Below are 27,411 nucleotides of genomic sequence, written 5' to 3'. Positions count from 1 at the left end.
AAGAGAGTCTTGGTCAAAATAGGCAGCAGCAAGTACAAAGCGCAAGAACGTGCGAAATAAACAGAAGCCTTTTTAGCCAGTTCAGTGCGAATATATGGAGCAGAGAGCACATTCTTGATTATTAACTCACGGTGGATAGTTCCAGTAAATTATGATTATTTCCATTATAACACATAGGGCATCTGTCACATTTACTTTATTTTCATAATTTAATTGCAAACTGCGGAGAACGTCGGTCGGGTCTGTCCAATAGTATGTGTCTACAGAGCCGGAGGCATCGTCCGGTCAGGTTCGGTGTTCTCCGGCTCCTCCAGCAGGTGTCGCTGGAGGCCGCAGGTAAAATCAGGTGAGTCCGCTACAGGTCTCACCCTTGAATTCGTTGTCATTAATGACGGTGAAAAACACAGGCGGCATGATTTATCATTGTTTGTTTCTGACGTACAACAGCGAGCAGCCAATCGGCTCTGAGCTCACCTGCAGCACACCTGCAGCTCACCTGCACCTGCCTCCCGGGTCGACAGAGAACCGGACGAACTGTCGGTGAGAAATGAAATGAAGCTGTTTCCCGTCAGGTTCGGGTGTCTGCTGGCGTTTTGCTGCCTGGCGTTGTTGACGTGGATCATGTCGTTCCCCGGTGATGAAGGTAGGGAAGCTCCTGCTCTGGACCTCGTTTTGCCTTTCGGCTGCACAGACTGACAGAGTTTGGAGGCTACACATGTTATGTTGCAAACGAAGAGGATGAGGAGCTCCTGACTGTCTATCCAGAGGATAATTCTCTCGACCTCGTCTACAGAGACAAAGAAACCCTCAAATTTGTCAAACATGTCAACCACAAAAGCTCCTCAGAGTCTGCTGGTAGAGGCTTTTATGACTTTTCTTATGTCAACTATGAATAAATAGTTATTTATGTATATGTGTGTGTATATATATATATATGTTATATATATATATATATATATATACACACATATACACACACACATATATATGTTATACACACACACACACACACACACACACACACACACACACACATATATATATGTATATATATATATATACACATGTTTGTGGCAAAAGGACTGCACCAAAATGGCACTTTGAACTTTGACCTCCCAGCTTATTGAAAAAAATTACAGTTCAGTCTTTATGGGCTGAAGGAGACACGTGAACACAAGGATGCAGAGAACAGTCAACAACCACCTGGTGTTTAATGTGACTTTACAACCGCTTTATGACTGGCATGATGATTTTGTTACCTTTTTATGAGACAATGGTAACTCTAGGAAACATGGGGGAAAAGCAGTTCAAGCAAATTCATCTAGTAGAAATTGTAGTTTGTCCTCAGTTAAAAAGTCTGAGTGCCCCAAAATCTGCTGTGATTGCTCATTTTTGCTTCATTTTGTGCAAACTACAAATTGAAGAATGCAATTAAATTAGCTGCCATTATTCATGTAATTACAATGAACTGTTAGAAACTCGTTGAGGGGATATGGGAGCGTTAGTTCATTACTGAGCATTCATTTTATTGACACACCAGAAGTTTTGATTTTCCTTTACAAGTCAAAAGTAACTCATTAAGCGAGAGATAAATGTTGTAAAATGGTCAGCATGGTTAGATCATCTTGATTAAAGTCCTGCTGGAAGGCATATAAATTTTTATTTTTTTAAAAAGGTAGGGAAGCTCCTGTACTTTTAGCACCGAGTAGAAGGAAACTGACCAGACTTTACTGGTAGAAACGGAGAAAGGAGGATCTGGAAATGATTTGAAACTTGTGATTTCCACCTTGATAGTTAAAGCTGGTGTTCAAACCGCAGGAACATTTGAGTTTTCCAACATGTTTTCATATTTGGAGGTAATAATAGTCATTATAATCACAATAATAATTATTATTATTGTTTTGTTGTTGTTGTTATAATTATAATTACACTAAAAATGAACCCAAAATGGAACCTCAAACCCACAAAATGATTCTCAGAAATCCAACGAGGTTCCGAGAGGATTTGTTGTTGAGTTATGTGTCACTTTATAAATGCATAATTTAATTTTTTAAATGTAGTTTTATTGTAATTGTATACTTTCTAATATTTTAACATGCAGTGCAGTGAAAACGTATTTGCTCCCGTCTGGTTCCATTTGTCTAAAAGTTAAAAAAAGAAAAAAAGGTTTTGCCAAGGAACTTCTACAACATTGTTGACATCCATTGGCTCTTCAAGGAGCAACTCCAAAGGGTCCGCCACTATGGCAGTGGTGAGGAACCCCAGAAAGTTCTTCTTTTAGGAGTGAACAACTGATGTAGAGTTGGTTAGAATTTCCTGGAAACCCTGTTGACCCTCATTTCAACCAGTAAGTGAACTGCAGCAGCTGAAAACGAAAAATGAAGCTGATGAACCCTCAGAACCACCAAACACACAGGAAGAACTGTTCTCATGTTCCTCATGTTTGCAGGTGTAGCAGCACCGCCGGACCTTCAGATGCTGTACGATCGCCTGGCGCTGGCCGAGAAGGTGGGACTGCAGGTCAAAAAAGATCTAAACAGCATCTTGGAGCAGCTGAAGAAGTTGTCCAAAGCTGCCAACAGCAACAGGTCTGCAGGTCAGTGGTCAGAAGCAGAACTCCAGAGGTTCTGTAGAACATCTGGAGTCAGGTGGAGAGCTGAGTCAGCCCTGTATAACATGTCTGTTATTTCTTCTTGATGTTTACTGACTGACTAATAGAGTCTGATAGGATTTATTGCAGAGCTGGGAGGTTCTCCAGCCGCAGTTTGGGTTAAATACATGTTCCTTTGGTAATATGCAACTTGAACGGTTAAAACTTAAATACAGGCTATCGTTAAACGCCAACAGAACTAATGATCATTTTAATAATTCTTTAAGGTTGAACTGAAGCTTGTTGATGAGTCTGAAGTTCCTGAAAGCTTTAGCTGATGTTTCCTCCTAGGATGATCCAATCATCCACTCTGTAGAACATCTTTTTTCCATTATTTCATTGCTTGTTCTGGTTACGTTCACGGCCATTTTAAGGAGGCTGAAGGTTCAGGAGCTCATGGTGGTCTCCAGAGGCTGAAGGTTCTGGGTGTTCTGTTGGTGGTCTGTTTCATAGGTCCGACACCAGCTTGAAGCTTTTTAACCTGAGGAAGTCTTGATGAACAACATTAAGTTCAACATGATGCCGTTCTTAGATCTGGAGTTTGACTCAGAACCTTCTTCAGTAACAGTTTAGTGCTGATAGTAAATTTTATTTCTATTGCGGATCTCAAACCTGCTGCCTTACAACTCAATAAAATACACAAAGAAAAGAAAAGGACCTTTAACATGTTCTCCTCTCTGTACAGGAGGCTTCTTGCAGCTTTTAGAACAGACTACTGGTGGTTTTCTCCAGAGTTGGTGCTACATCAGTAAAAACGTGGTTCCCTTAGCTTCCATCCTGGACCGAGACTTTAACAAGAAGCGGTTCTCTGATCTCAGAATCAGGAGGTAAAAGCTCAGAGATGTAAAACCAAACATGTTAACATGGAGGGAAAAGACGTAGCTGCACGGAAAGACCGAAAACCATCTAAGAAATATGAAAATAGCCAAATCAACTGAACGTTCCCAGTCAGTGGTCTAACCATCATGTGTTTCTGTTATTTCCAGTTCACGTTCTGTTTTAGGGCGCAGAGAGAAGATGTTGAAGGAGAGAACCGTAAAGATTGAAACAGCTGATGTCATGTTGACTGCCTGCAGGTCAACCACGATGTTATTTATGTTTATTAGGTTTAATAGTTTGTAATGTTCCCCACAAACAGGAGCAGGAAAGGAGCCTGCAGGTAATTCCAGCTGGCAGCCATTCCTCCAGCCCAGCATCTTCCTGTACATGCCACACCTGAGGCAGCATCCAGACAGCCTGGTGCCTAATGTGGTTCTGGGAAAAGGACGCCGTGGAGGTACGAAAACATTGGATCTGTCCGAGAGTCTTCGGTGGTCTCGTGGACGTTCCTTCAACACATAAAGACTAACTGTAAACAGTGTTTGTCCTCTAACGGTTTCCGTTTGGTTCTCCAGTGTCCATGGTTCTGGGTATTCCTACAGTGAAGCGTGAGAAGCAGAGTTACCTGGTCAACACTCTCAGCTCTCTGCTCTTCAGTCTGACCTCCTCACAGTGCTCAGATCTGCTCATCGTCGTCTTCGTTGCAGAGGTTGGACACATGCTGACACACGTTTTTAGGTTTTCACTTCATAGCAGGCCTCAGGGCCAGTCGCTGAAATCGTGCCGTTTGTTTTCAGAGCTGCAGAACAAGCGCTTCACATCTTAAAGGAAACACTCAGTGGGGAAAAAAGCTTAACCTGTGAGCTAAATGTGAAGCTTGATGCTTACTAAAACCAACCACCTGCTGGATTTAGCTTCCTGTTTATTAGAAGGGAGGGGAAATAAGTATAAAAGAGAAACGGACAGACTGGTTTGATGTTTTCCTGTAAGCCGCTCGGTATCATAAACCTCAACCAGAATAGTCTGGCTGTACTTCAGCTGGTTTTACTGATGTAGTAGCAGCAGAATTCACATATCAGAAGATAAAGGGTGAACGAATAAACTTTCCCACAACTCCCACACACACACACACACAAAGCTGTCCAACCAGTCGTGCAGCTCGGTTTTTTCTTTTCCACATTAATCGTTTCACTGAGTCTGTTCTGAACGTTCAATAAAACACAAGCTGGACGTTCCAAAATCACCACCACTTCAAAGCTCTTCATGTGAACAGAGCAGACAGGAACAGCTGGATCTGCTGTAGCATCCAGTCTGAAGCTGTTTCTGAGGAAGCGTGGAAATCCAACCTGGTTCTGTGGGTCTGGCCTCGGGGGATGAACACGATGAGGCCCCCTCCTCCAGAACATGCTAATGCTCTGTTTATTGTTGTGGGAGCTCAGGTTTGGTTCTACCTGTGTCAGACATCCCCACATACAGCTGACCTTCTCCTTTTTCTCTCCTCCAGACAGACTCGGACTATGTGAGCAGCATCGCCGACAACATCAGGAAGAAGTGAGGCTCTAGATTTCCTCCCATGGGGCAGTTTCTCTGTTCTATCACTGCTGCCTTCCTTTGGTTTCATGTCTTCCTCTGTCTACACTCTCAGCTTTCTGCTAGAAATAGTTCCATGGATCTGTTCAGGAAAGCTAGATTCTGCTCAGATTCAGTGTGGTTTGTTCTGTAAGAACATCGGCGTTCTTCTGCTCTGCGTTTTAGACTCCGTAGACTGTTCCCGTCTCCCTGCTCGCCCCGTATCGGCTGTCATTTCCAGTCAGAAGTATTATCTCCTCACGATTTTTAAGTTTCTGAGCATCTAAAATGATCTTCAGAAAACATGTTGGTGTCTGTTGAGAACCTGTCTCCAACTTTGCACAAAGTTTCCAAATGTGTTTGAAAAAGAACAGAGCAATAGTAGGAACATTTAAGAATATGTAGTTAAAATGTGCACAAATGATTTTAAAAAGTAACCTGATCAGAGGGTGAAGGATAGGGTTAGATAGGGTTGGTTTAGGGTTAGGTAGGGGCGGCATGGCTCAGTGGGTAGAGTGGCCGTCTTGTAACTGGAAGGTTGCTGGTTTGATCCTCGGCCCGTCGAGCTCATGTTGAGGCGTCCCTGAGCAAGACACCGAACCCCTAATTGCTGCTGATGGGTCGTGGTTAGTGCCTTGCATGGCAGCTTCCACCATCAGTGTGTGAATGTGATGTATCATGTAAAGCGCTTTATAAATACAACCATTTAGGTAGGGCTAGGTTAGTTTTAGGTTGGAATACTAACCCTGGACGTCTGTATAGTTAGGGTTAGGTTAGGTTAGGGTTAGCGACATCCTCGGCTTGGCTTCTCGTCGTGTTTCTGTTCGTCTGTCAGTCGAACCTAATGAGTGAACTTTCATGAAACTTCGTGGCTCACAGGATCAGACAGAGCTCTCTGGTGTTGATCTGGACCTCCGGACGTCCATCTAGTACCAGACTAGTTCCTGCTGTTACGGAACAGCTGGACAATGTAAATGTTCATTCAGTAGGAACCTCTGAAGGAACATTTAGTTTCAGATTCACCTTTTAGTGCTCTAGATTCTGGCTTAGGGCTGCACAGTGGTTAGTACTGTCACCTTACAGCTAGAAGATCTCCGGTTCATGTCCTGATCTGGTTCTGGTTCTGGGATCTTTCTGCTTGGAGTTTCCAGGTTCTCCAGCTTGCTCCCACAGTCCAACAACATGCTGAGGTTAACTGGTGATTCTAAACTCTCTGTAGGTGTGAATGTTTGTCTCTATGTGTAGCCCTGTGATAGACCGTTATCTGTCCAGGTGAACCTTCACCCCTCAGGTGTGGTTAATGGGCAGATTCTGGTTTATCAGTGAGAATGTTTGATTATTAACTTCATGCTTAGTTTCAGTTTGATCCCAGAATGCTGTCAGAACAAACCCAGTGGATGGTAGTTTGTGAATTATTTCATGACACAGATCAAAGCGTTCTATTTTTCTAGATGATGAGTTGTGCAGATTTCGTGAGCCTGTATTTATTAATCTTAGTCTGAATCATGGATAGAAAACCAACCAGTAGGTTATTGCTTCAATCAAAACAAAAAGTTTTATCTGGGAAAACAAAGTCATCAGCCCTGGAGTCCCTCATGCACATGTTTTATTTGCATGTATGTGTATCAACGGCGCTAATGTGCTAATGGCTGCATTAAAGCAGGAAAATGCTGGGCGTTGTCTGTTCTGAGCTGCACTGAAGGAGCTGAAAGAGGAGTGCAGTGACTTTGAAAGTGTATTTGGAAAAGGTTTCAATCAATCAGTCTGATGTTATGTCTGTAGCATTTTTCACACAAACAACACCAAACAAAGTGCTTTACAGATAATAAGAAGTGCAATAAAACAGCCACCACAGTCCAGTTATCAACAGAAGGCTGTAAAATGGAGGAAGTGAGGAAAGGCTGTGCAGTGAAAGGGTTTTATTTGTGCAAAAAATGCTGCATGTTTCCACAGATTCCTACATGTGATTGGATTATAGAGTCCAGTCAAAACAAAGAAGGTTCAGAGATACTGAATACATGAATTTTCTTTGCAGTTTTCCTAAGGAGGTGCAGTCCGGATTGATAGAGGTCATCTCTCCTTCGCTGTTTTACTATCCGGACTTCAGCCACCTTCCAGAGACCTTCGGTGACTCCAAGGACAGAGTCAAGTAAGAATCCACTTCATGTTTACCTGAAGTTTTAAATGTTTTGAAACACTGAGAATCACTTTTATAACTGCTTCTGTTCTGTCTGCTGATTGTTTGCTGCTGTTGTTGGATCATTTACTGCAGAAGATGCCAGAAACAAGCAGAAACAGTAGAAAAGGAAGATCTGTCTGCAGTTAACTTCATGTTTGTCCAACTTGTGTGTTTTTAGATGGCGGACAAAGCAGAACCTAGACTTCAGCTTCCTGATGCTCTATGCTCAGGAAAGAGGAACCTACTATGTTCAGGTAAAGGTCTTTCTGTATCGTATTCAAATCTGCTTAAATCATCGTGTCTGTCGGGTTTTCTTGTACTCAACTGTTTCTTTGTGGAAATTTTCTGGTGTTGTTGGAGATCCTTTATGAAGAAACTCTTCAGGTTTCCTCCGTGTTCAGCAGAAGAGACAAACTCGGTCACAAACCCGAGGACTTCTTAGGTTAGAATGAGTAAACATCAGAGACACAGACAAAAACAGAAAATAAAAAGTGTTAATTTCCGGTAATAACGTCCAGCGTCTTTACTGTAAGCCCTGTTTTTCCTGGAGCGTAGAGAGGTGACACCATCAACTTTACAGACAAATGTCCACACAGTTTAAAAGGAAAACTAATTTAGCAAACCATGAACACCTTCTAGAACAATGTGAGAGTCCACAAAGAGATATGACAGGTTTCTATTAAAACCAGTATTATTGACAGTAAGCCGCTTTCTCTCTAATGTTGAATTTGTGGACAATCCGAAAAGGAAGAGTACCGCCTTGTCGTTTCTTTGGAGAACTAAATATTTCTTAAAAACATTTCCTAAAGAAAACCTGCAGGAGGAGGATCTGGTACAGGGAAATGGATTCTAAAAGAGTTTTTTCTGTGTCTATATTCCAGTTAGAAGATGATGTTGTTGCAAAGGCTGGTTACTACACCGACATGAAGACGTTCGCCACCAGGGAAGAGTCCAAGCCGTGGCTCTACCTGGAGTTCTCCCAGCTGGGCTTTATAGGTGTGTTTAAGCTGCTGAAGGCTTCATGGATTGTTTTTTTAGTCAGTCTAAGTTAGATATGTACATAAGTTCATGTTTGTGTCCGCAGGTAAGCTGTTTCGGACCCGCGACCTCCCAATGGTCGCTGAGTTCTTCTTGATGTTCCACAGAGACAAACCCATCGACTGGCTGCTGGATCACATCCTGTGGGTGAAGGTGTGCAACCCCGAGAAGAATCAGGTAAGAGTTGGACTGAAGAGTCTCTCCAGAGTATTCACACCTTTGTTCACTTTGTTGTGTTTTAGATGTCGTGTTTAATTCGTCTTCACTCAGCAAACAACTCAGACGGAAAGTATTCTGACTCTTGGTTCAGGTCCAGTTTGGCAGCATCTCGTTGAACCAGTTCCGACTGTTTCGTTGACATCATCTCATCTCATTTCAGTCTGGAGTGAAAGTCTCTCAACTTCCGCCTTCAGGTCCTCGACTGTTCTGTTCAGGTTCAGTCTTTGGCTCATGAACAGTCAGAAACTAATGCTGCTGTTGAGGTTTCTGCGAGTTTTGTTGAGCGTGTTCGTTTTTTGAGATAATAGACGATCAGCCTCTCAGCTGAAGTTGTTTATTCTGCAACGCCAAGCAGCTTGATATCAAGGATCATTACTGTTCAAAAGACTATAGTCAACCAAGGCGTTAATCTATAGCCGTCTTCACGGTATACAAAGTATATTTATTGGAATGTGCAACAATCTCATTGGTCAAAAACTGATGGAGAGCAACCTCTTTTAATTCAGCCTTCTCATTGGTGCACAGGCATGTCCTTAGCCTTTTGGCGCACAATCCCTCCAATCAGAAGCTCCCAGATACTGTAAATTAGACCCTCCCCATTGTGATTCATCTGTATCTCTCCGTACTGTTCCCTCTCCATTAACTGCCGACTTCCATCTCAGTCATATATTATCACAGCCTGTAGCTGACACACCGACTCCAGTCATTAGTGTTTTATCAGTTCTTAAACACAGCAGCTTTTGTTCTGACAAGAAGTCTTCGAGACATGGAGTGGCCTTCAGTACTAAGTGGGCGTGTGAAAACGTGCAGTGTGTGTATATATGTATGTTTGTATGTATGTGTGTCAGCAATGAGTGTTGGTGTGTTTGAGTGTAAGCTGCTGCCTTTTGCCCTCTGTTGACCTGGTTCTTTTCATCTTTGTTTTATCCCAATTCACATAGTGTTTGATAATGTTACAGGTCAACATGACTCTTTTTATTCGCCCTTAAGCAACGTGTAAATCAGTGTTAAACCAGCAGTATGTTGAACAGAAATAATAAATCCTAACAGAATCAAACAAATAATAGAATCAGTCCTTCACAGCACAGCTTCGTCTTCCAGAGGTTCCTCAGAGGAGTCTCAGGGTCTCGGTGTTATTAGACCTTGGAGCTCGACGCTGGTCACAACATCATCACATCCCATAATATGGTAGAAAACACGTTCATGGCCAGGCCTGTTATGTGCTCTGATTTCAGTAATCAGCTCCGTTGTCCTGATATTGTTCTGATCGTTGTTAGCTCCTGAACATTGAACAGAATCGTCTATGAGTGGGAGAGGAGTGATCTTAACATGTTCACATGACTCCGGCCTCCGTCTACTTAGGACTGATTTTAAGGTTTAATGTTGTTTTTTAACTCCAGTTAACCTTTCCAAGTTTAAACTGCTCAGACTTTAAAAACTCTGATTCAAGTCGAGCCGGACTTCGTCTATCACTGTGTATTGTTTGACCAGTTTTCAGTTTGTCTTCAGTCATTTAAACTGTGCATCGCTTTATTTCAGCTCCTGTTCCTTTTAAATGTCCTTTAAAGTCAACTTCACCTGCCATGACTTGAACCGTCACCAAACTGTGTGCAGTCTACAGAGTTCACCACAAACAGACCATTAAAGCAAACAGAAGGAACTCTGAATGTCTTGGAAAAAATGAGAAATTTCAGGTTTTTGTTTTGTTTGGGTTAAACATCGTACAGCTGCTTTGGGACACACTGGTCCAGGAGAATCAGGATAATAAATGTCTTGTGAGAGGACAGGAACCGTAAATGAACTCTGGTTTGTTTGTTCTTTTATCCAGAAAGACTGTAATGAACAGAAGGCGCTGCTCAAACAGAGATACAAGCCGTCCCTCTTCCAGCATGTTGGTCTTCACTCCTCTCTGTCCGGAAAACTCCAGAATCTGAAGGTGAGTCTGAAGGTGGAAATCATCCACAGTAACCTTAAACTGACATGAAGTTCAAGTCCTTCTTCTGGTTGTCCTCTCTGCTGCTTTATTCACCACTAATTATCCAAATAATAAAATCCTTCAGAGTCAGACTCTTTCTCTCTCCTTCCACTAGTCTACGATGTAGGCTTTGTGCTTTTCTGTTACAACTAGACTCTATTCTTTATGAAGTGTAAACTAAGTTACAAATCAAGGCCAGAGTCTGTGACTTGACCGTGTTCAAACATCTAAAAAGTTTCTTTCAAGATCTTCAAAAAAAATCACCAGGAGAAGTCAGCATTGGGAGGGCAGCGGGATTTATTTGTTAATTCGATTCTTCAATTCAATTATATTTATATAGAGCCAATTACGAGTCAGATTGTCTCAAGACGCTTTACAGAACCCATGTGCCTGATCCCCAGAGCAGCCCTAAGGTGACAGTGGCAAGAAAAACACCCTTTTAACAGGGAGAAAACCTTGAGCAGAACCGGGATCTTTATGTGGGGGAACCATCTGCTGGTGGCCGGGCGGGTTGAGAGGGACAGAAGAGGTAGAAAGGTAGAGGGGGGCGGGGAACAAGGAACAAGGCTAGATACAAAGTACAAGCTAACATTGAAACTGAATCATAGTTTCCTGTTCTGGTGTACGGCTCTGGCATTAAATATACCACATATATAGCTGGTAGTAAAATTCAAACAGTATGTAAAACAGCATATCAAGTGAAGTGATGCAGAGTAGACTGGTGGAAAAGTGCAGCTGGAAGCAGAGGGCTGGAGGAAGGTCAGCAGCAGCATCCCACAGTGGACATGATGGAGACTGGACCAGTTGGTGGAACATCGACCGCAGATCTGAAGCATCCAGCTCTGGGACCAGGGACACTCGGAGAAATAGCACAGGGGGAAACAGAGTGAATGTACTGCAATAACGGTATACACACGTGGACAAAATTGTTGGTACCCCTCAGTTAAAGAAGGAAAAACCCACAATTCTCACTGAAATCACTTGAAACTCACAAAAGTAACAATAAATAAAAACTTATTGAAAATTAAATAATCAAAAACAGCCATTACTTTTGAATTGTCGATTAACATAATTATTTAAAAAAACAAACTAATGAAACAGGCCTGGACAAAAATGATGGTACCTCTATAAAAGATTGAAAACTATTTGACCAGAGTGACATGATTAACTCAGGTGTGTCATTTAATTGACATCACAGGTGTTTCCAAACTCATAATCAGTCAGTCTGCCTATTTAAAGGGAGACAAGTAGTCACCCTGCTGTTTGGTGAAAAGGTGTGTACCACACTGAACATGGACAACAGAAAGCGAAGGAGAGAACTGTCCCAGGACATCCGAAAAAAAATTATAGACAAACATCTTAAAGGTAAAGGCTATAAGACCATCTCTAAACAGCTTGAAGTTCCTGTGACAACAGTGGCTCATATTATTCAGAAGTTCAAGACCCACGGGACAGTAGCCAACCTCCCTGGACGTGGAAAATTGATGACAAATTGAAGAGACGGATCGTTGGAATTGTATCCAAAGAGCCCAGAGCAACCTCCAAAGAAATTAAAGGTGAACTCCAAGGCCAAGGTACATCAGTGTCAGATCGCACCATTCGTCGTTGTTTGAGCCAAAGTGGACTTCATGGGAGACGACCAAGGAGGACACCACTGCTGAAAAAAACTCATAAAAAAGCCAGACTGGAATTTGCAAAAATGCATGTTGACAAGCCACAAAGCTTCTGAATGTCCTTTGGACAGATGAGACCAAACTGGAGCTTTTTGGTAAGGCACATCAACTCTATGTTCATAGACTCAAAAACCAAGCATACGAAGAAAAGAACACTGTCCCTACGGTGAAACATGGAGGAGGCTCAGTAATGTTTTGGGGCTGCTTTGCTGCATCTGGCACAGGGTGTCTTGAAAGTGTGCAAGGTACGATGAAATCTGAAGACTATCAAGGCATTCTGGAGAGAAATGTGCTGCCTAGTGTCAGAAAGCTTGGTCTCAGTCGCAGGTCATGGGTCTTCCAACAGGACAACGATCCAAAACACACAGCCAAAAACACCCAAGAATGGCTGAGAGAAAAGCGTTGGACTATTCTAAAGTGGCCTTCTATGAGCCCAGATCTGAATCCCATTGAACATATGTGGAAGGAGCTGAAACATGCCATTTGGAGAAGACACCCATCAAACCTGAGACAACTGGAGCTGTTTGCTCATGAGGAGTGGGCCAAAATACCTGTTGACAGCTGCAGAACGCTCATTGACAAATACAGAAATCGTTTAATTGCAGTGATTGCCTCAAAAGGTTGTGCAACAAAATATTAAGTTATGGGTACCATCATTTTTGTCCAGCCCTATTTCATTAGTTTGTTTTTTTAAATAATTATGTTAATCAACAATTCAAAAGTGATGGCTGATTTTGATTATTTAATTTTCAATAAATTTTTATTTATTGTTACTTTTGTGAGTTTCAAGTGATTTCAGTGAGAATTGTGGGTTTTTCCTTCTTTAACTGAGGGGTACCAACAATTTTGTCCACGTGTGTACATATTAAATGTAAAGGTAGATAGAGAAGGGCTCAGTGCATCCAGAGAGGTCCCCCAGCAGCCTATAGGCCTACAGCAGCAGAACTGAGGGACGTCCAAGAGGAAGACTCCAGCTGACCCCCTCAGGATCACCCAGTCAGCCCTAACTATAAGATCTGTCAAAAAGGAACGTTTTAAGCCTGGTCTTAAAAACAGAGAGGGTATCTGCCTCCCGAACCCAAACTGGGAGCAGGTTCCACAGGAGAGGAGCTGATAACTGAAGGCTCTGCCTCCCATTCTACTTTTAGAAATTCTAGGAACAACAAGTAAGCCTGCAGTTTGAGAGTGAAGAGTTCTACTAGGATAATAAGGTACTATCAGATCTTTAAGATATGATGGAGATTGGTTATTAAGAGCTTTATATGTCAGAAGAAGGATTTTGAATTATATTCTAGATTTAACAGGAAGCCAGTGAAGAGAAGCAAGTATAGGAGAGATATGATCTCTGCTGCTGACTCCCAACAGTACTCTGGCTGCAGCATTTTTGGATCAACTGAAGATGTTTGTGAGAGCAATAATTGACAAAAATCCAGGAGTAATTCTTAGCAGTAGTAACACCCCAAGAAGAACTGAAGATACTGAGCTTTGCACCGTCTTTGATGCTGTTAGTTTGTCATTTTTCCTCGCCTATAGGGCATATGATAAGAATGACAGTTTAAACACCATTGTGCTTTTCTGAATCTATTGTCAGGTTATCCTGTTTCACCCCATAGATCACTTTACAGAACACGTTATCATTAGGTCATCTTTTACAGAGAACATGTTCAGACTTTTTACCCCACATCTTACCCTCATTACTTTGTCTTCCAGTGTATGTTAAAAAAAAAAAGTTTTTATACCTTCAGTTCAGAACCATTCTGTTTTGAGTACATATGTTTTATTTCTGGTCTTCAGTCTAATTGCATTTACCATAATTACATCATCTCTTCCTTTTAGCATGTCACACCCAAAAAATATTACACTACATTCTCTGAAGTGTGACTTTTAAAAGTGGATTCAGGTTAAAATGATTGTAGATGAAGTGAACTTCAGCTCTGTGGACTTCAGTTCATACAGAAACTGGACGTCTTCCTCCTGGAGCCGACGTTCTGCAGAACATTATCTCAGTCGTTATTCAAAGCAGCAATAAAGTTGTGACGCAAACCGAGACGTGATCTGTAAGAAAATTCCTGCGCTGAGGCTGAATCCAGAGTTGGTTTTTGCATGTCAACATGTGATCGTACCAGTCCGACTAGTTAAACAGCGACTCATTCCTGATTCCCTGAAGGACACGGTGGTTAAACGAAACATTCCTGATGTCTGGATTCAACGGGAAGTCTAACTCGGGTCTGGATTTTTTACTGTCCTGATCATTCTTGAATCCCACTGAGTGTAAATCTTTCTGTTGCAGCCACATACACCCCCTGTCAAAAGTTTTAGGACGCTTTCTCATTCATTTGAATGGGACAGAGGTTGTACTTGTATTAAAAGTGAATACTGAATACTTATTTGTAGAGGGTTACGGTTAGTGATGAAGGGATCCATATGTGACGGCATTTTGTTGCCGAGCAGACGGATAGTTTTCAGTTCTTCAACCATCTAAGATGTTTCACTGGGAAAAAAAAAAAGCTCCTCTCAAAACAAGAAAAAAAAAACTTGTATCAAAGAACTTTACCCTTGAAATAAATGAAAAAAATCTGCTACTAGAAAAAGTGAAAAATGACTTGGTAAGATTTCTTGAAATCAGATGTTTAGAACATTGAGATCTTAAAATTAGCTGGGAAAATTTATTTTAAACTATATTTTACCAGGATTGTCAAGCTTAGGTGTCTTAACCCTCCTGTTGTCCTCATTTAAAATTTAAAAATTCAGCAAAAAATTCCCCAAATTTCTAAAACAAATTTGCAAAATCTTTACCAAGAAAATTTTTTACGTTTCCCTTAAGTTTTTTTTAATCCCCAAATTTGGCAAGAAATAAAAATAATTTTAAAAAAAAATCTAAAAATTTTACATATTTTTAAAAAATGAATAAAAATTTTCCAAAAAATCCTAAAAATATCTAAAGTGATTCCACATATGTCAATAAAAGTTCTAATATTTTCTGTAAGAACATTCAGGAAAAAATCAACCAAAATCCAGTGAAATTTGCTGGATTTTTGGTTGATTTTTTTTCCTGAATGTTCTAAAAGAATTTTTTTAATATTTATTTTTTTCTACCAAAAAATGTTTAAAAATGTCCCAAAAAATTTGAAAATGTGGAAGTTTTCACTGTGAAAATATCTATTTTTTTCCCCCCACATTTTTAAATTTTAAAACGGGTCAATTTGACCTGCAGGACGACAGGAGGGTTAAAACAAGATAATTTCAAGATTGTTTGACTTAACGAGATATGTAAGATGCACTGTCTTAAAACAAGTCCCTCCATCTGCTGGATTGTCTCTTGTTAAGAGAATTTATCTTAAATCACGTGAGATGAGTCATTTAGACTAAAAATAAGACAAACAGACTTGGTAAGACTTTGAGTTTTTGCAGCGTTCTTCTGATGAGTAGAACCAGCGTGAAGGTTTCAGTGGATGTTCTGCTGTGTCTGTTCCTCCTCCAGGATAAGGACTTTGGGAAACAGATTCTGTACCAGGCCCATAAGAACCCGACTGCAGATGTGAGCAGCAGCATGAAGCACTACCAGCAGCACAGTCTGGACCGGCTCTACAGAGGAGAAGACTTCTTCTGGGCTTTAACTCCCATCCAAGGCGACTATGTCCTCTTCAGCTTCCCCCGACCGATCCACATGTCTGGGTCAGTTTGACACAAACTTCTATCGCACACCAGAAGGTTTTAATCCCAATCAACCTACAAAAACTTCACGAAAAATAAATCAAGAAATGGCGAGGAAGGTCCATAATCCAGCTCTATTAGCAGAAGGTTGTTAGCTCCTGGCCTTGGTAACCTTCCTGGACCTTCTGTTAGAGGAAGTTTAGTAGCTGCACATAAGCCTCAGGTCACCTCCCAGGTATAAAGTAAAAGATGTGTTATCGTGAGTAATTTTAAAGAAGTTCTTAAAGTAGCATATTTTTGTGGTGGAAATTAATGAATGTGTTTAAGTTGTTATGGTAGAAAATACAGAAGGAAAAATGTGAAGCTTTTGTTTCACATTTACGGGAACAAAAGACTCCAAACGGTTGACGTGAAATATAGTTTCACTGTAGAGTTTATTCCAAAACTAAAATAGAATTCAATAGATGGAATGTTGTAGATTTAAGGTGGAATGCAGGATTGTGCTCTGCTAACAGCTGACAGGACAAAGCACAGATTCCTTAAATGAAACGTTCTGCAGTAAGCAGAAGTAGTACTTCCTGTTCTAGTAGTTTCTGTGTTGCAGAGTAGTACTTGTACCTGTTCGCGTAGTTTCTAAAATTTGGGAAAATTTAAAATAGACTCATCTTGAAATTTGACTTTATTTCTACACCACATTGTGCTCTTTGTGGGAATTTCTCAGAATTTTTTATTTCAACTTTCACCAGAAGCAAGAAAACAAACAAAAAAAAACTTTAACGCAGACGGTAAAAGAAACCTGTGCTGTGTTCATGTAAATTGTATGGAAACCATGAGTGAAGAAGAAGGCAGCAAAAGACAGCTGGACACTTTACAACCCTTCACTTTGTGTGTTTTTTGTTTGTCTGCATTTATTCTCATTGTTTAACTCCACGGAAAGGGTGTCAACATTTTATGAGATTAATGCATGTTTTAGTCTTGGAGCCAAATATCTTATTATTTAGTGCATGCGTGTGACCATCACCAGCCCTCCCTGATAGCTAAGCTGACACTCTTTATTACACTTCCCTGTTAAGAGCCTTATAGAGTTATATGCATTCTTTGAAGAACCTTAAACTGGATCAGTTGTAAGTTGGTGTTTTTTGTCTTTTTAAATGTGTTTTCACAGATCTGGGTCCAAAAATCAGAGTCAAAGGATTTGGATAAGTCTTTTTCCCATTTGTGAGTTGGTAGGTGAATGGAGTCTGTCTTTGAAAGTAAACTATACATTTTTGAGAGGTTCTTTTTGTTTCTTGGAGACAGTTTCGCAATGACAAATTCAGCTGGCTGTGAAGTAGTCTGAAGTGATGGAATTCTAACTGTAAGTGTCTTCTTTACCTGTAGGTAGTGGAGGAAGTTTCCTTTTCTTATTTCAAATGTTTGGAATAAGTTTATATATGTCCGAAATATGTTATTATCAAAAAGGTGATGGAGGTGGGTGACTCCTCTCTCTGCCCACGTCCTGAAATAAAGAGCTATTTTATTGTTTGCAAAATCAGGGTTGTGCCAGATTGGGGACAGTATGCTGGGTTTAAATTGGGAGCCTGTGACCTCCAACGTTTTTCACCAAGCAGACAAGATGGAAGCGATCATTGGGTTCTTGAAGCAGGAGTGATGTTTAAGGGCAGGTCAGAGATTTTGATCTGGTTACAATCTAACTGTTCTAGTTCCAGGCAGGAGTTACATTCTGCATGTGGGTGAATCCATTTGGTGAGATATTGTAGTTGGTTGGCTAAGTAATAATACATGAAGTTGGGGGCTCCCAGTCCCCCTTCAGGTTTATTCCTCTGGAAGGTGGTCAGACTGATTTTAGCCTTTTTGTTCCTTAAGTAGAATTTACCAATGGCAGAGTCTAACGATTGAAACCACTTTGATGTGGGTTTAAACGGAATCATGGAAAAGAGTTGATTTTAGGTAATATTTTCATTTTGACTGTAGCTATTCATCTCAAAAGGGAGATGGGGAGGTTATTCCATCGCCTTAGATCTTCACAGACTTTATCCAAAAGTGGGGTGTAGTTCAGGTGAACTAGCTCTGAGAGTTTAGAGGAAATATTTATGCCTAGATATCTGATGTTGCCAGTATTAATAGAATAATGCGAGTTTTGGACTGTGGGATCCCATGCGTTTTCTGTTAAAGGTAATATGATTGATTTTGACCAGTTGATGGAGTAGTCTGAAAGACGTGAGAAGGTTGTAATGAGGTTACATACTTCCTTCACTTAGGTTTTCGGTTCTTGTAGATAAAGTAAAATATCATCTGCGTATAGGTTAATTTTGTGTTCAGACTCCATTTTTTTTTCAAAATGAAACTTTATTAAGCAAACAGGAATGTTCAGGTGACACTGCAAACGGTGCAGACACACCTGTCAGCTCCTCCAAACCTTCTGATTCAAAAGACCTTCATGTCACGTCTGTCAGGTGTCCTCAGACGAGGACGGACAGCATTAGTTTGGTCAGAACACTGGAACAGCTGACAGGAGCAGGTTGGATTGTGCCCCCCCTCCCTGCTCCCGCTGCACTGATGAGGTGTACTCGGTGGGGGCGGGGCTAAAGCTCAGGTAAACACAGGAAGGCACAGGGGAGAATGACATGAGGCTTGTTTAGACAGAAAGCCCTGTGAGAAGGTCAGCGGGCAGCGACATGTTAAATCAACACAGATAGCTGGAGTACAGGCTGCTGTCTGGAGGCGGGGCTACTGTATGGGCGGGGCTTGTTTAGTCATTTGTGCGACGGCATTTAGAAGTTCAGGAATGTTTTGTTGCATCATTTCGGGGCGGGAACACGACAGTCTGCTGACATTGGCGTTCTCAGATCCTCCTGCATCAGCGTTTTTGTCGTGGCCCCACCCCCTGCTGGTGATGTCACTCTACATGCCCATCCTGCTCACATCTCCTGCTCCTGTGTGAGGGGAAGGAACCAGACCGATGTCTGCATTTAAATCCTAAAATTCTCCTGATATATAGGCTAACTGATCTATTAAGTGACCAAAATAGTTCTTATTTTTATGTTCTATTATTTCCAGTGGATTAAACCCCAGAACTGGATTTGTTGTATTCATGGTTTTAAAGAAGACTTTCAGCTAAATGTGAACACTGGTACGCTAACATGCTATCATGATAACATGCTATCATGCTGTCATGTTAACATGCTGTCATGCCAACATGCATTCATGCTGTCATGCTATCATACTGTCATGCTAGCATGTCATCTTAACATGCTAACATGTTGCCATGCTATCATGCTAGGATGCTGTCATGCTAACATGCTGTTATGTTAACATGCTTTCATGCTGTTATGCTAACATGCTATCATGCTAACATGGTGTCATGCTAACGTGCTGTCATGCTAACATGCTATTATGCTATCTTGCTGTCATGCTAAATTGTTGTCATGTTGTCATGCTAACATTCACTCACATCACATCATCAGTGCTGCCTGCTAGTGGCTGAGAGGAGGAGCTGGATACTGAAATGGACCCGAACCCTTAATTATTTTTTACAGAGAGGAGAAATGAAAAACGTCAACTTGAACACAAGTCTAGTTTGTTTGCTCTAATGTGACATGAGTGATATTTTGATGGAAACTGACATTTACAAAAGACTTAGAATGGAACCAGTAGACAGTGATATTTCTGCTAATCATTTCATAACTGATGTCAGTGCTTCAGTTTTCTATGGACGATGTCAGTCTGTGCTGCTGTCAGTATTTTTTCTATGGATGATGTCAGTCTGTGCTGCTGTCAGTCTTTTTTCATGGATGATGTCAGTCTGTGCTTCACCGTAGTTCTTTACACCTGTATGCCGTTCTGTCCACAGGTACCTGTTTCGCAGTGGGAATATAGAGATGAGCAGAGATCAGTTCTACAACACAACAGTGGAAGTTCTGCCCAGCAATGTGAGTAACCTGCCGGTGTGTGTTTGTGTGTTTCCTTTGGCTACGTTACTGCAGTCGAGCAGCTTAGTTTTCATCTCAGGTGTTGATGCCTCGAGAAGGAGCGGCAACAGGAAACAGGAAACACCACAACAACGGGATATCTGCTGTCACTGAGTGTCAGACTGAAGGGTAGGAGTGGGCGTGGCTACAGTTGGGTTTGGTTTCACAGAACTTCCCTGTGGGGATTAATAAAGTCTGTCTAAGTTTAGACTCCGGGAAAGGCATTGAGTTTCATTTGAAGGTGTTGGGGTTAGTTTTTGAAGGTGTCCAGGTTTGGGTTTTGAAGGTTTCATAGTGTTCAGGTTTATGTTTTAAGTTTTGAAGTTTGTTTGAAGGTGTTCAGGTTTCTATTTTTAAGGTCTGATGGTGTCCAGGTATATTTGAAGGTGTTCAGTTCTATATGAAGGTGTTCAGGTTTCTATTTTTAAGGTCTGATGGTGTCCAGGTGTGTTTGAAGGTGTTCAGGTCTATATTTTGAAGGTTTGAAAGTGTTCAGGTCTATATGAAGTTGTTCAGGTTTATATTTTGAAGGTTTGAAGGTGTGCAGGTTTCTATTTTTAAGGTCTGATGGTGTACAGGTATATTTGAAGGTGTACAGGTTTAGGTTTCCTGTTTGGCGACCTTTGGGTAAAGTTAGACTGACCTGGAGTCTTTGGAAGATTAGAGGGAAGCCTTGTTACCTGAGATCCTCCAGAGGCTTCAGATTTCAGTGAAACATCAACAGACTGAGGAATCAACTACTGTCTGACATGAACCAAAAAGTGATTACATGCATCAGAATTCTATATAAAAATCATTCCTGAGCTGGAGTTTTTTTCTTGGATTATAGTGACTTTATTATTCTTTAAACAGAACAATAATCTGATGGTTTTAACATTCTGAATGTGTTTTTTTTATCCGAATAAACATGTGAACCTTTCTTTAATGCTAACATGACAGTCATGTGTAGGCTGTTCATTGATTTGAACAAAAAATAGGAGAACTTTTTGTGTAACGTGAAAGTCTCAGAGAAGTGTAGCCTCACTGAGGTTAGCCTTCTGATGGACATGTTCACAGATAACAGCTGTAAACATCTGGAATTATTCTCCTACTGTCAGCTAAACAAAGATAGGTGGAGCAACAGCAGAGTTCAAGGAGTTTGTTTTGATCGGATTCCTCCACATTTAGTTTTAGAATAATTAGTGGTATGGAGCGTAACGTCAGCATAAGTAGTTCAAGGACTTTCAGAAAGTTGAAAAGCCATAGATTCATTCTGTTTTCATTGTTTCTGCGTCTGATAAATGGTGTCATTTTGATGGTTCTTTTTTAGAAATATACATTTTTATTTACAAACCAAAGTATTTCTTTCATAAATTAACAGTTTATCTTTCAGTTACTATAAGACAGACATTCTAACCTAACCCTGTAAACTCAAGCACTTTTAATGTCTTGAAAAGAGGCATGTTATACGTTAGCTCTGGTGCTAACAGCAACATGTTTTACATTGAGATGATCAGAAAACAACCAGGCTTTTATCCATGCTGCCATCAGGAAGATTTTAAAAGAAAACTTTCAGCCCAACAAGCTCAATGTGTCTCGTCTTTCTTCACTGTTCACCAAACTTTTTTATGCACTGACGTCACTCCTGTGCATCTTCATCAGGGATGAAAATAGACATTAGGTTCATTATATAACTAAATATTTCAGTGAGCTCTAATGAAGTTCTAGATGATCCATGAACCTCCCACCTGTTAAAGCTCACACAGCATTCTGTTCTGAACAACATTAAAGGAGTCACCTTCAGGAGCTTCTGAAGGCTCCCGAGGACAGAAATTCATCACAGTTCATAGTTTCCATACGTCTTTAATAAACAGAAGTGAAGCAACAAGAAAATATGTTGGAGATCGAAGCTGCTGCAACGCCTTGTGTTTCACTACTTCGTGAGATGATGATGATGGGACTGTCCTCTCTAATTTGTAGTGCAGGGAAGAAGACTCTGGCACACGAAGCTCGCTCTCACACTGCACAGTTTAATCAGGTCCAGTCTGGTGTAGAAAACAAACAGTCATTGGCTTCATCAACTGCACATTCAGGTCTCCAGCTCAGGAATACACCCATCTGCCCATATACAACATATCGTGATCGTATAGTAATGACCAAATATGAACATGCACAAACATACTGTAAACATCTGCAGATGAGAGCGTATTTCTTCACAAATCTTGATTTCATAGAAAACACAACATGCAAAACAAACAACAACAATACCAACAAATCACAACAAATCACATATTCTTCATGAGCCTACCTGGTGTAGAAAACAAACAGCCATTGGCTTCATCAACTGCACATTCAGGTCTGTGTATCAAATATTGACAGTCACTATCTACAACACGGTAACGAAATACAGCGCACGGAACGAGCTAGTACAGCACAGCTTGCTAGCTAAGGCTAGCTCCGTGCACGAGCAAAATCAACTTCTCAATAAAGTTGTTATTTCTGTAAATAAGTGACTGAAACTTCCAGACGACGTTTTAGTAGTGTTATAGTTGGAATACAAAGAACGATCGTTACAACTACTTTTAGACAAACACAGAAACAGCAGCGCGACTCACAAGCACCTACCTCCAGCTCAGGAATACACCCATCTGACGGAGCATAGACGGTGCAGACGGAGAAGCTCTGCATGTGCAGTTGCGCCATGAATCCACCAGGTGGCTCCAAAGTAAAACAATCATGACCAGCACATCGATTTTGAAGAAATTCAAAATAACTTTACTTTTAACTCGGTTACACCGCAGTCACATATGGAGTAATAGGAGTGCCAAATCAAAATATAAATAAATAAATAAATGTGGAAATATAAAGAGAAATAAATAATTAAATAAATAAATGTGGAAATATAAAGAGAAATAAATAAATAAATAAATAAATAAAAGGAAAAAATTGAAAAGGTAAAAGCAAAGACAAAATTTTCCTTTTTATTCATTTATTTATTTCTCTTTATATTTCCACATTTATTTATTTTTCTTTATATTTCCACATTTATTTATTTATTTATTTATTTCTCTTTATATTTCCACATTTATTTATTTATGTATTTATTTATTTATATTTTGATTTGGCACTCCTATTACTCCACAGTCACAAACCTGTGAAGTGAAAATGGAAAATGCAGTCCGTCTTGGAAAAAGATTCGGATCCTTTTCAGAGTCTAACGGTTGATATGAGGGTTCCATGTTACACTCATTTAAGGACTTATTTTCACTAAAATGAGGGTCAACCAAGAATATTTTACAGTGTGGACAATGCAGTATCTCTTTTTATTAAGGGGCAGAAACAGGTGATGAAGCAGACCATTTCTGTTTCTGTTTGTTTGATAGTCACTGGCTGCTGTGAGCTGATTGGCTGCTTCAGTCTGAGTTATTAATATTTTTATTATCTGGCGTCTCTATTGTGTGCCAACATCTTTTATTCTCTTACCTCAACGTGACTTTAAATAAAATGCTTTCCGCTCTGCTGCCATCAGTAAACACATTTTAATGTTTGGATCTCACCATAGAATCTGTTGGTTCATAATCACATCTTTAATTAGAATTATACAACATGATCAGCTGTCCCATATTTATATATTTATATCTGGCTGTGCTGAGGTAAATGATCTGAGGAACATAGAGAATGTTTTCCACTATTGATGCTGCTCTAGACTGAACCTTCTTTTTTATTTACTGATAATGTGAGCTGCAAAGTTTCCTGGAGGGTTAGAGTTAGGGTTAGAGTCAGGGGTTAGTAAGGTTGGTAGGGTTACTAGAGTTAGGATTAGCGTTAGTAGGATTAGTATGGCTACGGTTTAAGTTAGAGTTGGTAGGGTTAGGGTTTGGGGTTACGGTTAGTAGGTTTAGTCGGGTATTCGGGTTTGGTAGGGTGAAGGGGTTAGGGATAGTAGGGTTAAAGTTAGGGTTGGTAGGGTTAATGCTAGAAGGGTTAGAGTGAGGTTTGGGTTAGGGTTCACCTGAATCCCACAGATCTTCTTCCAACAGGCATGCTGAGAGCTTTTTATTCACCTGTGTTCAGGTCAGGTACATTACAAGATGCAAACGCACAAGTTATTTCAACACAGACAGAGAACCTTTCCATTCACTGTGTTGGTTTGTTTCTCCAGCTGCTTGTCGTTTCTCTCATTTGACTTCGTCCACAGTATTACAGATTTGTTTGTGACGTCACCACAGATACTAAAATAGCTTCATACAGAACTTCTTTCAGTCCTGTTGACTGAAAACATGTTTGGCTCAAAGTCTGTTTCTGAATGTCACAGTGCTTGACTTGTAGTCAGAATTAATGTCAGCTTGTGTTGGGCGAACTTTGCTGGAGCTTCCTGCAGATGAACATTGTGTTTTCTGCTGTTCTGTGGTCTATCTGTCTAGTTTAGTCTGCTTCAGCTGCTTGATGTTTGTTTTCTTCTTCTAGGCGTCAGTCAGAGACAAACTAGTCAAGGATTCGTCTTCTCACTTTAAAAAGTCAGATAAAGGCTTCATCATCATTGGTAAGTACATCAGTAACAATTGATTAATAGAAATGTGAGTCGCACGTACATAAATGTCACTGTTGAACAATTAGAGACTTTTGGAAGAATTCCTGAGTTCCAGTGTAGGAATCACTAGAAACCATTAAATATTCAGTCAAGACTTTGTGGTCTTTAGTGTGAAGGTAAGATCAGCTGAAGGTTCAGGTCAGCGATCCTAATGTTCTCTGAAATGAGGAACCAGCGATGTTCGGCGGAACCTGTTTGATGACAGGTTAAAAGGTAAATGCTGACCCGATTAGACCTCTGAACACTTTGCTAAATGACATCATTGAGAGGCTTTGGCTCGTCCAATGAGCTGCTCTATCTCTAAACACCTGCGAACATCCTGGTGTTATTAATCCACCAAGGAACACAATGAGCTTAAATAGTGCTAAAGGACATAGAGATGCAGCTGTAGAGACATTTGTAGAATCAGTATAAGAAGTAGAAGGATATTTCCAGATTCAGACACTGTAAGAGTGAATAAAAAGTTTAACAGGGTTCAGTTCTCTGAAAGTAGAGTAAAAGTGCTGTTACTGTGTGCTTTCTGAGCCACTGTTGTGTGTTTCAGGTGAATTTGAAAATGGAGTAGCTGAAGGGGAAGTTGAAGAAGCACTGCAGCCGGTTTCTGCTGTTCGCCTGGTGGTTCAGTCCGACTCGGATGTCTGGGCTGTTCTCAGTGAGGTACGAATGACTGTCTTTGCCTTTTGTTTGTGTGAATGCTCTGAACAGCACAGACATCAGCTACCAGCCCTTTAAAACGCTGATCTAGAAGTACAGCTACAGTGGGTGTTTTTGGAAAGAAGAAAGCACTTTGGATGTTCTTCTGTATTATTTTCTATACTATAATACGCTCTGTGGACAGACTGAGGCCATCACTCCCATCATGGAGCAGAAACTAAAATCACTGTGGGTCAGATAGTCTTTCCTTTGGTCATTTCTCTGCTGATACAGGAACGACTGTAGAGTCTGTAGAAGAGCTTTAAATAAATCCACAGCCAACACTTTAATAGCATACACAGTCTTTATTGACATACTGACAGGTGACCCAGATAGCAAACTACGGGTGAATCAATGTTGAATCTATGTTGAGACCTAACGTCGAAATTATACAGAAAGCGCAAGGTTGATAAAATGTTGAGTCAACGTTTGCTTTCAACCATAAATCACACTTTACCCAGATAGCAAAAGATGTTAAATCAATGTTGAATTAGGGTTAAGAAGGTTGAATTGTGGTTACGGTTGAAGACTGATGGTTGGATCAACGTTGATTCAACAACATTTTGTCAACATTGAAGTTTGTGTTTAAAAGATGCCATTGAATCTACGTTGTATTTTGGTTTAATTAAAATGTTTGACAGGTCAATGTTTAATTAATGTTGAATCTATGTTTGCAAACATGTAATCTATGTAAGCAAACGTTGACTCAACATTTTATCAACCTTGCACTTTCTGTATAATTTCGACGTTGGGTCTCAACATAGATTCAACATTGATTCACCCATAGTTTGCTATCTGGGGAGTAGCTCAGGTGAATTCATACCTGAGTTTAATATGTGACCAATGCTGCTCCCATCAGATGAGAAGAGGAATAAAGACACGGGGTAAATCTGCTAATTATTTGGGCACTTAAACAGACCTATTCAAACTTCTCGGTTGTTCATGAATACACAACTTTATTATTCCCACTGGCTGGGTTCCATTTGGTCAATGAAACCTGTCCGAGGTCCAAATGTTCTCCAGAACATCCAAAACCTGAGAACTGTGAAACTCTCATTTAATGTGTGATCATCAGAGAGATGAACCGAAAAGTAAGTCCAGTAGTCAAACCAGTAATCAGACCAGTGATTTAGTCCAGTGATCAAACCAGTAATCAGACCAGTGGATTAGTCCAGTGATCAAACCAGTAATCAGACCAGTGATTTAGTCCAGTGATCAAACCAGTAATCAGACCAGTGATTTAGTCCAGTGATCAAACCAGTAATCAGACCAGTGGTTTAGTCCAGTGATCAAACCAGTAATCAGACCAGTGGATTAGTCCAGTGATCAAACCAGTAATCAGACCAGTGGTTTAGTCCAGTGATCAAACCAGTAATCAGACCAGTGGATTAGTCCAGTGATCAAACCAGTAATCAGACCAGTGGTTTAGTCCAGTGATCAAACCAGTAATCAGACCAGTGGATTAGTCCAGTGATCAAACCAGTAATCAGACCAGTGGATTAGTCCAGTGATCAAACCAGTAATCAGACCAGTGGATTAGTCCAGTGATCAAACCAGTAATCAGACCAGTGGTTTAGTCCAGTGATCAAACCAGTAATCAGACCAGTGGATTAGTCCAGTGATATCTGTAATCCACTCGTCCTCTTCCAGTACTTGTGACTCGTTTAACACTCACTTTGCTCTTGTCTGTCAGGTTTTCATTAAAGTTTAAAGGAGGCTGCAGTGTCCAATCCTGAACAAACTGCTCCACCTGCTGCACAAAGACTGTCCCTACAGAGACTTTCTCATGAGGATTACCTGAAGTGCCTGAACCGGTGATGACTGTGATCTAAGAGGAAGAATCTCCAGTGGTTTGGATCCAGACTGAGGTCACCAGATAAACATGCTGAACTGACCGCATTCGTCAACCAGACCACTGCTAAAACTCAGAGGATTAACTTATTGCACTATTACATTATATTTTTTCTAACAAATAAAGAAAATATATCCAGTATTACGTCATCATTGGATGTGTTTAATTTGAGCCCCTCCAATCTGGATTTACGTAAAATATCTTCTGCACAGATTAGTGTCTCTGCCATAAATCATCTTCATAGAACCCAAACAGATCAGCTTTTATGTTAGTTTCATGACTGTGACATCCAAACGCTGAGTAAAGCTGTAAAGTTCTGTCTGCGTACACACTTCTGATACAGCTTGTTCATTTTTTACTGTTTTTTTTGCATTGCTTTATTTTTATTGCAAACAAAACTACAAAAGAACAGCCTAGGAACTAGGGTTAGGGATAGTAACCTAGAGTCCAGGGTTATGGGTAGTAATCCTGTAACTAGGGTTTCTGGGTCTGATCTGAAGGATCTGAGCAGCTCATTCAGACATCAGATAGAAGGACTGAATATCTCCA

General features: G+C 40.6%; 1 protein-coding gene and 1 long non-coding RNA gene across 2 annotated transcripts; one reads left to right on the top strand and one right to left on the bottom strand.

Moving 5' to 3' along the window:
- The first annotated feature begins 450 nt into the window (after nt 1–450).
- On the top strand, nt 451–27,411 carry LOC110956101 (alpha-1,3-mannosyl-glycoprotein 4-beta-N-acetylglucosaminyltransferase B-like). The gene is made up of 15 exons (XM_022201402.2): nt 451–643; nt 2,450–2,596; nt 3,789–3,926; nt 4,045–4,178; nt 4,974–5,020; nt 7,074–7,187; nt 7,396–7,471; nt 8,099–8,213; nt 8,302–8,432; nt 10,303–10,410; nt 15,604–15,797; nt 19,630–19,708; nt 24,194–24,269; nt 24,862–24,974; nt 26,704–27,411. The coding sequence occupies exons 1-15, from the start codon at nt 553–555 to the stop codon at nt 26,719–26,721; spliced, it is 1,581 nt and encodes a 526-aa protein (XP_022057094.1). The 5' UTR covers nt 451–552; the 3' UTR covers nt 26,722–27,411.
- Nucleotides 21,574–22,407, bottom strand: LOC127535750 (uncharacterized). The gene is made up of 3 exons (XR_007944596.1): nt 22,352–22,407; nt 22,035–22,084; nt 21,574–21,771 (listed from the first exon to the last, which is right to left on the bottom strand). It is a non-coding gene; the product is annotated as an uncharacterized LOC127535750 (long non-coding RNA).

The sequence above is a fragment of the Acanthochromis polyacanthus genome, chromosome 10 (genome assembly GCF_021347895.1).
Source record: "Acanthochromis polyacanthus isolate Apoly-LR-REF ecotype Palm Island chromosome 10, KAUST_Apoly_ChrSc, whole genome shotgun sequence".
NCBI lineage: Eukaryota > Metazoa > Chordata > Actinopteri > Pomacentridae > Acanthochromis > Acanthochromis polyacanthus.
The sequence above is the reverse complement of the archived record's forward strand: the minus strand, read 5'-3'. Positions and strand labels throughout refer to the sequence as shown.

Bases quoted from the DNA above. Each gene is read 5' to 3' on its own strand.
- LOC110956101 (XM_022201402.2), top strand. From the start codon at position 553: ATGAAGCTGTTTCCCGTCAGGTTCGGGTGTCTGCTGGCGTTTTGCTGC. The intron at 3,927-4,044 runs GTACGAAAACAT...TTGGTTCTCCAG, and splicing joins GGGAAAAGGACGCCGTGGAG to TGTCCATGGTTCTGGGTATT. The intron at 15,798-19,629 runs GTCAGTTTGACA...TTCTGTCCACAG, and splicing joins CGACCGATCCACATGTCTGG to GTACCTGTTTCGCAGTGGGA.